A 12,741-nucleotide genomic window follows, 5' to 3' on the forward strand; every position below is an offset into this window, starting at 1 on the left:
GAGATTGTTTTTAAAAAGTTCTCTGTATTTGCACAAATTGAAGTTTTAATTTACCAAGCACTTGATGCTAGTAAATGGCAAAAAATTAGAAAGATTTTGGGGTTTCTTCAGGAGAATTAAACATCTTATTTTAACTGCAGTCTTCTATAATGGTATCTCAGTTCAGTAAAGGATTTTAATGATGTGAGTAATCTAAACTATGTTTGTTTTCTGTGTACAAGTCAAGTATTTCTGTATGAAGTATTCTGTATAATAAGCTATATTAACTTGGATTTTAGATTTAACTGTTCTCTTAAGGACATCTCCTTACCTAAAGAATTAAATTTTCTATCTTTTTCCATCAGCTTTTATGTGCTGTCATTGGCACTTTTGTTGTCAAAAAGGGGGCTTTAGTTTCTTTTTACAGTTTTGTTTGTGTGATCCTCAGTCTTCTGAGGATCACAAGTGCATAAAACCATAGAGTTGGCAAGCCCAAGCCCAGGGTGGACAGGCTTAGGAAGTTATCACAGTGTTTAAATAAACCCATTTTATCTTGAGTTGCAGTGCCAGGGGAGCTAAAGTAGTGTCGTGGTTTGAGCCTGGACGGCAGCCAAACACCACGCAGCCACTCTCTCCCCCTTCTCATCCGGCAATGAGAAGGCACAGATGAGCCAGGCTTGAGGTTAGAGATAGGACTGGGAGGGGAAAAATAAAAGTTTGTGGTCACAAGCAAAAAGCAGACTCATTAGGAGAAGGTAAAAAAAGAACATGCATTTATTACAGACACTGACAACACTTAACAGAGTAGGACAGTGAGAAGCATTGCCACATCTTGAGAACACCTTCCTGCCACCTCTCCCTTCTTCCCGGGCTCAGCTCTGCTCCCAAAATCTCTACCTCCTCCCCAAAGCAGCCCAGGGGCAGGGAATGGGGGGTGCAATCAGTGCTGCCGCTTATTCCATCTTCTGTGGGGGGAGCTTCTGGAACTTGTTTCACCAAACTACAACAGCAGGATCTACCTTTTCCCACAAGACCGCAGCTGCCTTCGGGCACAGTCACTTTGGTCAACCATGTGAAGCCCCTCACAGGCCATAAATCAATGTCTGCTCCACCACAGATCTCCATGGGTGGCAGGGGGGGGCCACCCTGCCATCTCCCCACAGGATACAGGGGGGTCTCTGCTCCGACACACCTCCCCCTCCTTTCTTCCTCCGTTCCTCCACTGACCTTGGTGTTCACGCAGCTGCAGCAACTCCTCCTCACAAGACTGACTCCTCCTCACCACGTCCCTTCTTAAATACGTTATCGCAGAGGCGCAGCTGATTGGCTCGGTTTTGGTGCAGAGGTGGAGCTGACTTGGAGCTGGGGGAGCTTCCAGAAGCTTCTCACAGGGGGCCGCCCCAATAGCCCCCTCCCCTGCCACCAAAAAACCCCACCACTCACTCAAACCCAGAACAAGCAGTCACTTACACTCTTGCAGTAGAGGGGTGATAAACCCACTTAACGGGGCAGTGAAGTCCCGCATGTAAGCGGTAACTATAAGCAGCTCCAGTCAACTGCTTGTAGTCATTAGCTTGTACACCACTGCATTAAGCACATTGATGTAAGAAATTACATATTGTAACTTCAGCTTTGCTCACAGTTTTTCTATAATAGGTAGTTATAAAATGTTGAATTTTACATTTTTTAAAGAATGTTCTACTGCTGGGTGCTGTTGGGGCCTATGACTGGAGTGGAACTGTAGTTCAGGAGTCTTCAGACAGAGTCACCACCTTTCCAAGCCATGTGTTTGAGAAGATACTACAGGACAGAAATCATAGCTCTTATTTAGGTAAGGGGCTGAGATACAAATCTGGAAATATATTAAACCTCTATGAAGATACTAAAGAACTTTGAAAATTCTGCTCTATCCAGGCTCCTATTGACTAATTTGAGAATACAGAAAGAATTCTGGATCCAAAAAGATTTTATTTATTGGTCAACAGTTCATTGAGTTAAATCTTTATTGTATTTTTAAAATTCTACCCATATCATTGTGGTAAGCTGAAAAAAATTCACGCTTTGCCGCAGACATAAGGAGTCATGGGATTTGAAAAGGATGCTTAGTGTATCATACTGATCATTATGGGTGCCTTCTGTTTTAATATTTGTATGTACTTCCCCAGTGACATGTGGATGAAAAGTTGATTGAGTTGCTGTCATCTCATCTGTGCTTGCTCTTTTCTTGGCCTTTCCCAGTTCAGTTTATAGTTTTAGGAATATTGCTGCAGTTTAACAGAGGTTTGATAACCCACATATATTTTCTGATGCATGTTTTTGTGACCCAATAAAGTCAGTCAGTTTGTCTTCTCAGTTCATTGAAATGTTTTATTTAAACCTACAACATACCTGCTCTGGCAATTCATCCCTGAATAATGCTACTACATTAAGCACCTATGAGTTTCTTATCCTTGAAGTTACTTAATGAGATGCTGGTTTTGCAACTAACATGCTCTTTTCCCTATGGCTTAGCATTACTTGTATCTGAGACAATGAATAAATCTAAACCTAATCTAATAAGCAGTAGCTCTTTTGCATGTGTGACCTCTTCACACCTTCTATCCCTCGCTTTTCTAGAATAATTCTTAAAAGGTCAGGTCGTTACCCTTCAGGACTTCTCCACACAGCACTTTTCAAATATTGGCCTTAATCTCTTTGGAACAAACAGTGTTGTTGCCTTTTCTGTGCCTTCAGTTCCTTTCCACCTCCTTCTGTCCCCTGCTAAGAGTCCTCCATACCACCTTGCTCTCACCAGCTTGGGGGAGTGCAAGCTAAAGGGCTGCTAGCACATCACAGCTTGCTAACTGGGCCCTGTTCTGCATTTCACCCTCTCACTTCAAATGGGTATATAATGTATTAATTAGGAACAAGTGGCCTTAACTTGCAGAATAAAATATCATTTTGTTGTCACTTGTTGAACTTCTAGTCTCCAATGATGTTCTCTCCCTAGAAAAACAGTGCATGAACACAAATCTGAATTAGACTGGTATATGTTCTGACCAAGGCATAATCCTTTTTGACTGTGCTCCTTGTATTGTCCTGCAGCTTGCTAAAGACCTGCATATTCTGCCCAATCATTGGAATTTTGTTATTCAATTTAACTGTAGTCTTTATAACAGATGATTTTTTCTTCTGTTAAAGTAAATTTGCTGTAATTAAACCACAGAAATGTAAAATATGTACAAATGCTAGATTTATAGTGCTAATACATGTTTAAAATATTTGCAGGTATTAAAAGATGTTTCCTGAAAGCAAATAATGTTAGAATAATGGGAATGAGGATTAAAATGTTCAAATAAGTTCAATCAACCTAAGCCCTTCAACTGACAAGCTATTAATATAGCCTGTTCTATTCAGCCAAAGCATTGGACTGTGGATTGGTGAGCTGTGGGAAAATGCACTGCAAGCTTTGCAGAAGCTAGGTGTTCCTCCCTGGTTTGAAGGCTGGCCCAAATAATCATCTCATGTTTCTCTTTATTTCTTCATTCCAAGGACACTCTGCACTCTTTTTCCTATCTCCTTCACAAGCATGACATTTTTGTGGTCTGCATTTTACTGAATAACCTAAACTGTTGTCCATGTTATTCTGCAAACCTACTTCAACTCGATCTATGTGTCATTGTTCTCTGCAGAAGACTATTGCAAATTTTATGTATATGTGACAGCTTAACTTCCCGTCTGAAAGCATCATTCTCTGTGACTAACATACCAGATTGACTCATCCTCTGTGTCTTTATGGATAACCAACTGCCGACTTGTAGTTAATGGTCCCTCACACATGTTAAATGTTGTCTTCTCTCCCCAGGTTATTCTGTTGCTGTTCTCTCAACTCAGAGCTCTGTCTATTTTGTTGCTGGAGCACCAAGATCCAACTACACTGGCAGAGTAGTGGTTTATGATGTTGACAACGATGGTAATATCGCAATTGTTCAGTCCCAGAGAGGCGAGCAGGCGAGTCTATTTTGGTCATGGATGCAGATTTTGCAGGCATCTGTTTTTATTGACACAGCAGTAAATTGCAATGTATTTGTTTTGAAAATTCCTCTTTTTCTTGCAATGCCTTTAGAATCCACTCGAACTTTTCTTTGCCAGTAGACTATTTCAGTGACGTTAACTGTAACTCTTAAACAGTATTATAGGAAGTCATCCAATTAATGGTAAAAGATAATATACAGAGCTACTTAATGTATCATTCTGTCATCACTTCTAATTGGGAGAGACTCCGTGAGCGCCACTCTGCCTGAGAAGCTGTGAAATAGATGACATCAAAAGAGAGATTTGGAAGCACTGCCTTTTTTTTTCTTTTTTTTTTTTTTTTTCCCCCCCTCCATTTGGAAAAGAGTAGTGAGTTTAGATGGTTTTGCTTTTGTCTGTTTGTAAGACAAATCTGAAAGAAAATCAGATATTGGGTAGTTTCATATGCGCAGTTTAGTATAAAAAAATATACCTCCCATAGCTTATTCTCAGCATTCTTCTTGCTGAGTGGTAAAGCCATAGCAGAAGCTACTGAGCAGAAACAGTGGACACATGGTAAGGATATGATTCTTCAAACACTAGAGTACATTATAGAGTAATTTCATTCCAATGGGCAGCTTCATTTGTTAGTATTGGACTATTTCTGGGTGTAAGTTTTCTGAGTCAGGTGCTAAACATCATGCTTTACAAAATCCACATACAAAAATGACTCTGACTACTGATTTCAGATTGGATCCTACTTTGGAAGTGTGGTGTGTTCGGTGGACGTTAACAGGGACTCTGTGACAGATGTGCTGCTTGTGGGTGCACCAATGTTTATGAATGACATGAAGAAAGAGGAAGGGAGAGTATACATGTTTTCCATCACAGAGGTAAGAATGGCACTGTAGCAAAGCTGGAATCAGCTTCCTGCCTCTCCACCCATGGTAAGTGCAGATATTTTCAAATGCAGCTGGAGGTATTTACTGCTGTTCCCTGGACTGCAGTTTTACCAAGGCAAAAGCAGTCCAAACTGTAGTAGGACCTAGTGGCAGTGTGTGTTCTGTTAAATCAGAGGGTGATCAGAGGAGCAACCCCTGGCCCCACAGCCAACTGGTGCAGCAGGCTCACTCAAGCCAGCCTTGCTTACGGCTAGCTTCTTTCAAAGCGGACTGGCCATGTGCATGCAAAAAAAGCATTTGGCTGTGGATCTCTTCAGAGCCTCTAAGTCACTGTTTAGTTTGTCTTTTCCAAAGAGTTAGAAATATTGTGAGCTGTGGTTTGGTAAGCAGGTGCTTTTCCCAGGATGTGGCATAAGGTCAGGGGTAAAAGATGCCAAGCCTGCCTGCTCAGAGCACTGATCATGGAGCCCTTCCCAGTGCAGTGTCACCCATTCTGCTTTTCAGGATCAGCTGCAAACTTTCTCCAGAACTGCTTGTGCATGTAGTCTGGGAATAAGCCAGCTGGAACAGACAAAAATGGAGTCAATAAACAAGTTAGTAGCTAAGCACTATCAGTGACAAGGGGCCTGCTGCTCTAGGTGGCTTGTGGTCCTGGTTTTAGGCACTGTGCTGGCCACTGTTCACGAATATAACACAAGGTTGACCATTTCTCTGAAAAACTTAGCTTGAGGCTTTTGCTAATTGTTTGCCATTTGAATTTGGCAGAACTGTTCAACACCTAACAGTATTTCCAGAACAGTTTTACTAAGTGTTCTTCTGCCAGTTTTCTGCATTGTTTCGTAGACTTTGACACTGGATGGTTGTTATTGCTCACATTGTCTCCTTTTTTCAGTGAAACCATTTATTTGTCTGATGCTGGACAGACTGTGGTTTTTATTCAGACTCGTAGTAGGTGTTTTCAGAATATGAGTGTTAACAGTACGGAAACCTCTGGCACTTTTGAACAGTCTGTCAATCAGTCACTGGATGTCTGTATATGCAAAGTAAATTAATACCTGCCATCCAGCAGAGAAAACAGAACATGGCCTTTTTACTACATAAATTGCAATCAAATAAATACAGAGGAAGGACCATACTCTTTGGCAGCAGCTCACAGTCAGGTCAACCTGGAACAACAGGAAACTATACGCTAAGGCAATTTTGATGTAGATAGAGGTGCTGGAAGTGGTACTGCTGGCAGCTAACATTGGTCTTTGACTGTGGAATTAGACACAAAATACAGAAGAAAAAAAGAAAGGTTTTTTTCATGTTTTGAAAACAGAATAAATTGGAATACTATCCTTACAGCTTTCAGTCTTTGTCAAATGTTAGGTTTAAAATTATGTAAGAATTAAGAATAATGAAAGAATATTTTTTTTAACCCAGATTTGTGCAGGTTGTCCACATTGCACAAATAATACTTTTCTAGTATTTTTTAATAAATAACTTGGCTGTTATTTCTAAAATTTTAAGCACAGTGTGATAACTGAGGTTAAAGATGAGAATGAGATTTACCGGAGAGTTGAATTTAAGCTAGTGTAAATGTGATTATATTTAACTATAAAGATCTCCAATCTTTCTTTCTTTGGCACTGGAGAGGTCAGCAGTTTAGCATTTAGACACATGTTTTTTGCATTAGTTTAGTTAGGAAATTCCATTTCTGTTTCAAAGAATTATGTCCTGTTACATAATTTCCATTCCCTCTGCATAAAAACTGGTAATCCAAAACTGGAAACTGTATTTTTCAAAGTATTGTGAAACTTTCAGAACAGTCAGATGAGGACAGTGAGAGCATTTAAGCTTCATACATATGGTAATATTTGCTGTTGGTGCTTTGCATAGCATGCTTTGATTTTGCTGTGCAATGCTTGCCAAGACTCTGAGACATAATGCAAACTGAATGGGCAATACAATGGGGAAGGAATTCAGGGTTGAACAGTCCAAGGGGAATGTACTGGAGAACAAAAACAAAAAACAATGCACATAGATACTGCTCCTATGTCTAATCTGGTGCAATGATAGCTGTGTTTTTGCTTTTTCTTCTTTTTCCTTTTCAAAGGGAATTTTGGATCAACAAGAACTCTTGGAAGGTCCACAAGGGTCAGAAAACGCTCGCTTTGGATCAGCGATCACAATGCTTGCAGACATTGATTTGGATGGCTTTAATGATGTTGTAATAGGTGCACCACTGGAAAACCAAAACTCTGGAGCAATTTACATTTACAATGGATTTCAAAAGACTATACGTACCAAATATTCTCAGGTAAATAACTTTGTTGCATAATTTTGTGCTCAGTGCCTTTAGATCTGATAGAGGAAAACAGAAGGATTTTCTGTCTTTTAATTGGCTACTGTTTCATCCTCTTAAAGGAGTACTGTTACTCTCCTGGCTTATTTCAAGTTTTGTGCCTCTCCTTACTTGAGCTGTCAGCATGCCCTAGTTGGTGTTGTAGTGCTTCTAACCAAAGCATACAGGGGAAAAGCACTTGCAAGATACTCTGTCTGAACTTCTTATAATTTTTGGTGCCCATCTATGAAATCAGCTAATTTTCTATACATTTTTTGATACCCATTATTCATGTTTTTCGGGTTAATGTACAGCAATGAAGATTAGATAAAGCCCACTTCTGTAAATTATAAATATGTAGGATTAAAGAAAAAGACTTTCAAGTGTCTGCATATCCTATATGCTAACATAATGGTAATTTTAATGTCACTTTCCATTCAGACTTTCTGGTTGCAGAAAGTATTTGTTAGAAGTCCTATTAAGCTTCCTGTTCTTTGAGTTGTTCAATGCGTGATGGAAAAAGTTTCCAGTAAGTACTAGCTGGCATACAACAGTCAGTTAGTTGATCTACTCCCAAAACAGAAAAATCTAGTCCATTGCCTGCTCCAACATGGGAGGAAAAAGTGCTTAAAAGCATCTGAGAAAACATCCACAAAAGCTTTTTGTTTAGACAATGCTTTGCGTATACAGGGAGTATCAGTGAAAATCTATTGCTTCGGCTGCTATGTACAAACTTCAGCATGCTTGTGGCAAACTTGGTAACCAAACTCTCTTTCCCAGAAAATTTTAGGATCAGATTCTGCTTTTGGACAAGGGCTCCAATTCTTTGGAAGATCAGTAGATGGCCATAGAGACTTAGATGACGATGACATTACTGACGTATCAGTTGGTGCTGATGGAATTGTGGTTCTGCTATGGTTGGTAAAGTTTTTTAGAACGGAAGTGCTTAATGATTCAGCTACAAGTTGATCATTTAGTTAATTAAACAGCAAAATGAACGAAAAAGTTCTTTCATTCCATGTGTTCAGAGCTAACACACTTCTTGCCTCATCACTGCTATCGTAGCTAGCTGACAAACAATATTAGACCAAACCTCTTTTAAGCATGTATCATCAAACCTGGAAAGCCAAGGCAGCGTGGTGGGCAGAGCCAGGGCACGTGGGGGCTGCCAAGAGGGACCTGGGCAGGGGTGGGGAGAACCAGGGGACACCCCGGCCTGCCGCTGCTGTGCAGACACACGGTCCAGAGGGAAGAGGCAGCAGCGGGGAGTGGGGCTTGCTTGAGAATATTTGTAACAGCAGGTTGTGCTTCAGTAGCCGCAGTGTAATTTTGATAGCTGAGCCTGAAACAGATGAAACCACCTCCCACACAAGCAGTGTGACCTTCTCTGGCTGGTAAGCTGATATGAGGGAGAGAGTTGTCCTGCAGGGTAGAGACAGAGAGCAGTGAAAGAGAGCTGGCACTTATTTCTGGCAGGAAACACATCTTTTCTGGCATGTGGCCTTCACCAGAGCAATCTGAGTCCTTTCACAAAATAAAGAACAAGGGCTTTACAGAGCCCAAATCTTCTGCCTCCCGAAGTACTGTGTATTTTCCACTAGTCGCTTGAGGAGCTAAATTAAAATGCAGCTTGCTTTCTTATCTGCCGCCTGTCTTCTCGCCTGAGGCTCCCTATTATAAGAAGAAAACCATCACTGAATTGCTCATTTCATAATGAAACAAGATTATTAAAAATGGTCAGTTTGGACTGTTGACCCACAATAGAGCTGCTGCTGGTGGTGGTGGGAGTTTAATTAAAGAAAATCATGCTCCTTGGAGTACCAGCATTTATTTAGATATGATTAATGAAGATGCTCATTTTTCTTTTACTCTGGCATTTGGTTTGATTAATGAGTTTCACTTTTGATTAAAGTGTTTGTTTTTACATGCAGGGTTCCTTTGAAACTGTTCTTCAAAATCTTGATTAATTATATGAAAGTTGTTTTTCTGAAAAATAAGATTATTAATTAAAATGAAGAATTACCTTTCCTTGCCTTCCCAGAGAAGATCGGTAACTTTCCTAAAGGAGCAGAAGAAGGTCACTTATTGGGAAAACATCACAAGGGCTTTGTGCTCTGTTATCTTACCGGAAGGATTACAGCATTAGGATAAAGACATTGATCATCCATTAATTTGGCATGATTATTTATTGTCATTACTGAAAGCTACTGCATCAATAGATTCACTTATATGTAAAGAAAAATAATTTTACCAGTGCCATTAAAAAACATTTACATTGGGAACCAAAAAAAAAAATCAATGTTATGTTTACAGGTAGTAACAGACAACAGCTTCTACATTACCCAGTGCTCTTGAAAATCACACATAACCTTTTAAAAATATTTTGCAGGTCACACAGCATTGCAAATGTGTCCATAATTGCTTCATTTAAACCTGAGAAAATCAGTCTGCTGAACAAGAACACAGAAATAACTGTCAAAATATGTTTTCAGGCTACATTTAGACCTGCTAAGAGAAATAATCAAGTGGGTAAGAGTATTTTAATGGCTTCTCTTATATTAATTTCTTCTAAAGTCCATTACTCGAATTAGTAGTGGAAATTCTAAAGATATATTAGATTGAACATCAAGAATGACGAAATCAGTATAAAACTTAAGTGTTTGAGAAATTGTTTTTAAGACCTACTTTCCATAATCTTTGAAAAGTGAGGAATTAAGAGTATAAAGGAGAGCTGTATCCTTGCTGTTCAGCAAACCCCAGAAAATGTCATTAGTGAGAGACTGATTTTTTTCAACCTGATGGTTTCAAGAGCAGACTGCAGACTTTTATTTTTTGGGGGGGGTGGGAGGGGGGTGGGGATGAGAAAAATCCATAGGCCCAGTGCACATGTCAGTGGGAGAAGCTCCTCTTTTCAGAGGACAGGAGAGCACCAGATATTTCAGAGACCAACCGTGGCCTCTCATGAAGCCATTTAGTTCAATGTCATGGGTAACACCAGTTGGACTGCTTCAATGCTATGTATAGTGACTTCAGGAACGCATGATTGTGAGCTATAAAGCAACGGTGAACTTCCACAGCGCATTAGTCATAATATGAAAAGAAAAAGACAGAAATTATTATGTGATTGAAGAGAAGATGCAGATTCTTTATAGTCTCCTCGGAGTTCAGGGACACTGTTGCAAGGCCCCTTTATCTAGCATAATCCTGGCCCTGCTGACTGGCTTCTTGCCTGAGCTGCAGGCTCAGACATCTGCAGCGGAGGGTGGATTGATTGCCATTTAATGTGCTCTCTGTGGATGTGAACTTACGTCAGGATTTAAACCTGTCTGACTGCTTTGGAAAGCACAAGAGAATTTTTTTTCGAGACTGCTCTGTGTTTATCAAGCTATGAAAAAAGTAGAATATTTAGTGTGGTTTGGAAAGCCTGGTCACGCTGTAATGTTGAGCATATTAATGAGATCATGGGCAGTCACACTAAGCAAAAAATGTACTGTTATTCTTCTTGTAGATATAAAGTACAATGCAACATTGGATGCAGATCTCCAGTCCTCTAGAATGACTTCTAGAGGATTGTTCAAAGAAAATAATGAAAGGTACATCCAGAGGGACCTTGTGGTACGTCATGAGGAGAATTGTGTTCATGATGTCTTCAGTGTACAGGTAAGTGCAATTGCAAGCAGTTTTATGTGACAGAAATAATCAGAGGAAGATGTTGGTGAATTTTATGTCTATAAGGTGAATTTCATGCATGGTACACTCAATGACCCGTGTTTCTTAAATCCTCCACTACTGAAAAATACTCAGGTTCTGATTTCAAAGAAACTAATAACTGTCAAATTCAGCACAGCTTTTTAGGATAGAAGAGGCAGTTCTTAATTATGTAATTCAGATCTGACATAACACAGAGCACACAGTCCATAGTTTCAACAGATTTTTATTTCCCTCTGAGTAGATTCTTCGGTAAGAACTAAGACGTACATGCAAATGTTTTCTTTCAAACTAACAACATTTTAGGCAGACTTCTGATGCATGCTAGCCCTAGGTATACACTTCGGAAAAAAATAAAAATAAGCAAGTCACCATCTTTCTCTAGAAGAAAAAAGACTGAACACAGGCCTGAGAGTTTCCTTAAGCCCCCTGCATGACACTAGGTCAGGTAGAGGACTTCAATTCCTGCTTTACTTTGTAATGCAACTATCTTTGACTATGGAAAAGACAAGAGGTAACGGGTACAAGTTGCTTCTGGGGAGATTCTGTTTGGACACAAGAGGTAAATTTTTCACAATGAGAATGATCAGCCATTGGAATTATCTCCTCAGAGAGGTAGTGGATTCCTCAACATTGGACTCTTTTACGATTCAGCTGGACAGAGTGTTGAGCCATCTTGTCTAGACTGTGCTTTTGCCAAGAAAGGTTGGACCAGATGATCCTTGAGGTCCCTTCCAACCTGATATTCTGTGATTATTGATCACATTTAGTGTCATTGTGGAGCCATGAGCTAGAATAGTTTTCATCTAGTACTAAGAAACAGAGGAGACATGATGTCTGTTGTGGTTTAGTATCACTCAGGCCGAGCTGCTCTCTGTGATGGTAAGGTAGAGTGGAATAGGAATTAGATATCTGCAGCCAGGTGAGAATGAAAATCACCTGGTGGTGGTGTTTGAGTACCATCTAATGCAGCTGCAGAGAACCCGCATGTTTCTGAGCCCTAGCAGTGACTGTGATGAATAGTGTCTCCAGGAATCCTAGGAAAACAAGTTTTATCATGGAAATGGCACTAAAAGTTTATTGTTTAGCAAGAGGAGCCCACACCAAGCAATCTCACAAAATTATTTCCGTCAAGAAATGAGGCTTTGTACTCTTCTTGTTTATAGCAACTATGATTTTACTATGCATTCTCAATTTACAGTAGAATTACCAATTTTACCCTGTTTGCTGTGCTGACAACTATCATCTGAACCATGTTACAGGAACCGTCTGATGCAGTGAATTCACTTAGTTTGCGCATTGACATTGGCCTTGCAAATCCTGGCTCCAGCCCTGTCCTTAATATATATTCTCCTGCGTCTGTGGCCTATAGTGTAAGTATGCAGACTTACTAGTGAAAAATGCATGGCTATACACATGTCCATCATGTGTGGCTGCCACAAACACCAAAGAGGTACACGCAAGTGAAAAACTGATGTTCTAGTTAAGTCACTGGGCTGAAACCAGGCACCTGGTGTGGGTTTGTCTGTATTGCATGGGCTTGCTCACACACACACACCAGCCACCATGGCATAACTAGCATGTTGTCTGAGCCATGTCACTGTTGATAAGAACTTCTAGTTGATGGCAGAGATGGACTATTTTAGGTTAGTTTATCCTACAATAACTGAGTACATAAGAGAGGTGGAACCCCTTCAATCACATCATATTTGTTGTGAGTTAACAATAACCTGCCTGCACCATTCCTACGGATCAGGTGACACAGCAATATGTTACTCAGTGCTAACTTGTTTGTGTGTCAGAGTTTTTAATCCCTTTCAGAGGGATTTTCTT

At 40.1% G+C, this 12,741-nt stretch overlaps 1 protein-coding gene across 1 annotated transcript in view; it reads left to right on the forward strand.

The window, feature by feature from the left end:
- The window catches only part of ITGA2 (integrin subunit alpha 2), a 69,530-nt gene that overhangs the window by 36,616 nt on the left and 20,173 nt on the right, over window positions 1-12,741 (forward strand). Inside the window, exons 11-18 of the mRNA XM_042804680.1 lie at window positions 1,672-1,810; window positions 3,824-3,969; window positions 4,722-4,865; window positions 6,973-7,176; window positions 7,981-8,117; window positions 9,590-9,729; window positions 10,709-10,860; window positions 12,171-12,281. Coding sequence (XP_042660614.1) covers window positions 1,672-1,810; window positions 3,824-3,969; window positions 4,722-4,865; window positions 6,973-7,176; window positions 7,981-8,117; window positions 9,590-9,729; window positions 10,709-10,860; window positions 12,171-12,281 — 1,173 coding nt within the window. The remainder of the gene's footprint in view (window positions 1-1,671; window positions 1,811-3,823; window positions 3,970-4,721; window positions 4,866-6,972; window positions 7,177-7,980; window positions 8,118-9,589; window positions 9,730-10,708; window positions 10,861-12,170; window positions 12,282-12,741) is intronic.

Source organism: Tyto alba, unplaced genomic scaffold (assembly GCF_018691265.1).
Source record: "Tyto alba isolate M040663 unplaced genomic scaffold, T.alba_DEE_v4.0 Super-Scaffold_42, whole genome shotgun sequence".
NCBI classification, from domain to species: Eukaryota; Metazoa; Chordata; class Aves; order Strigiformes; family Tytonidae; genus Tyto; species Tyto alba.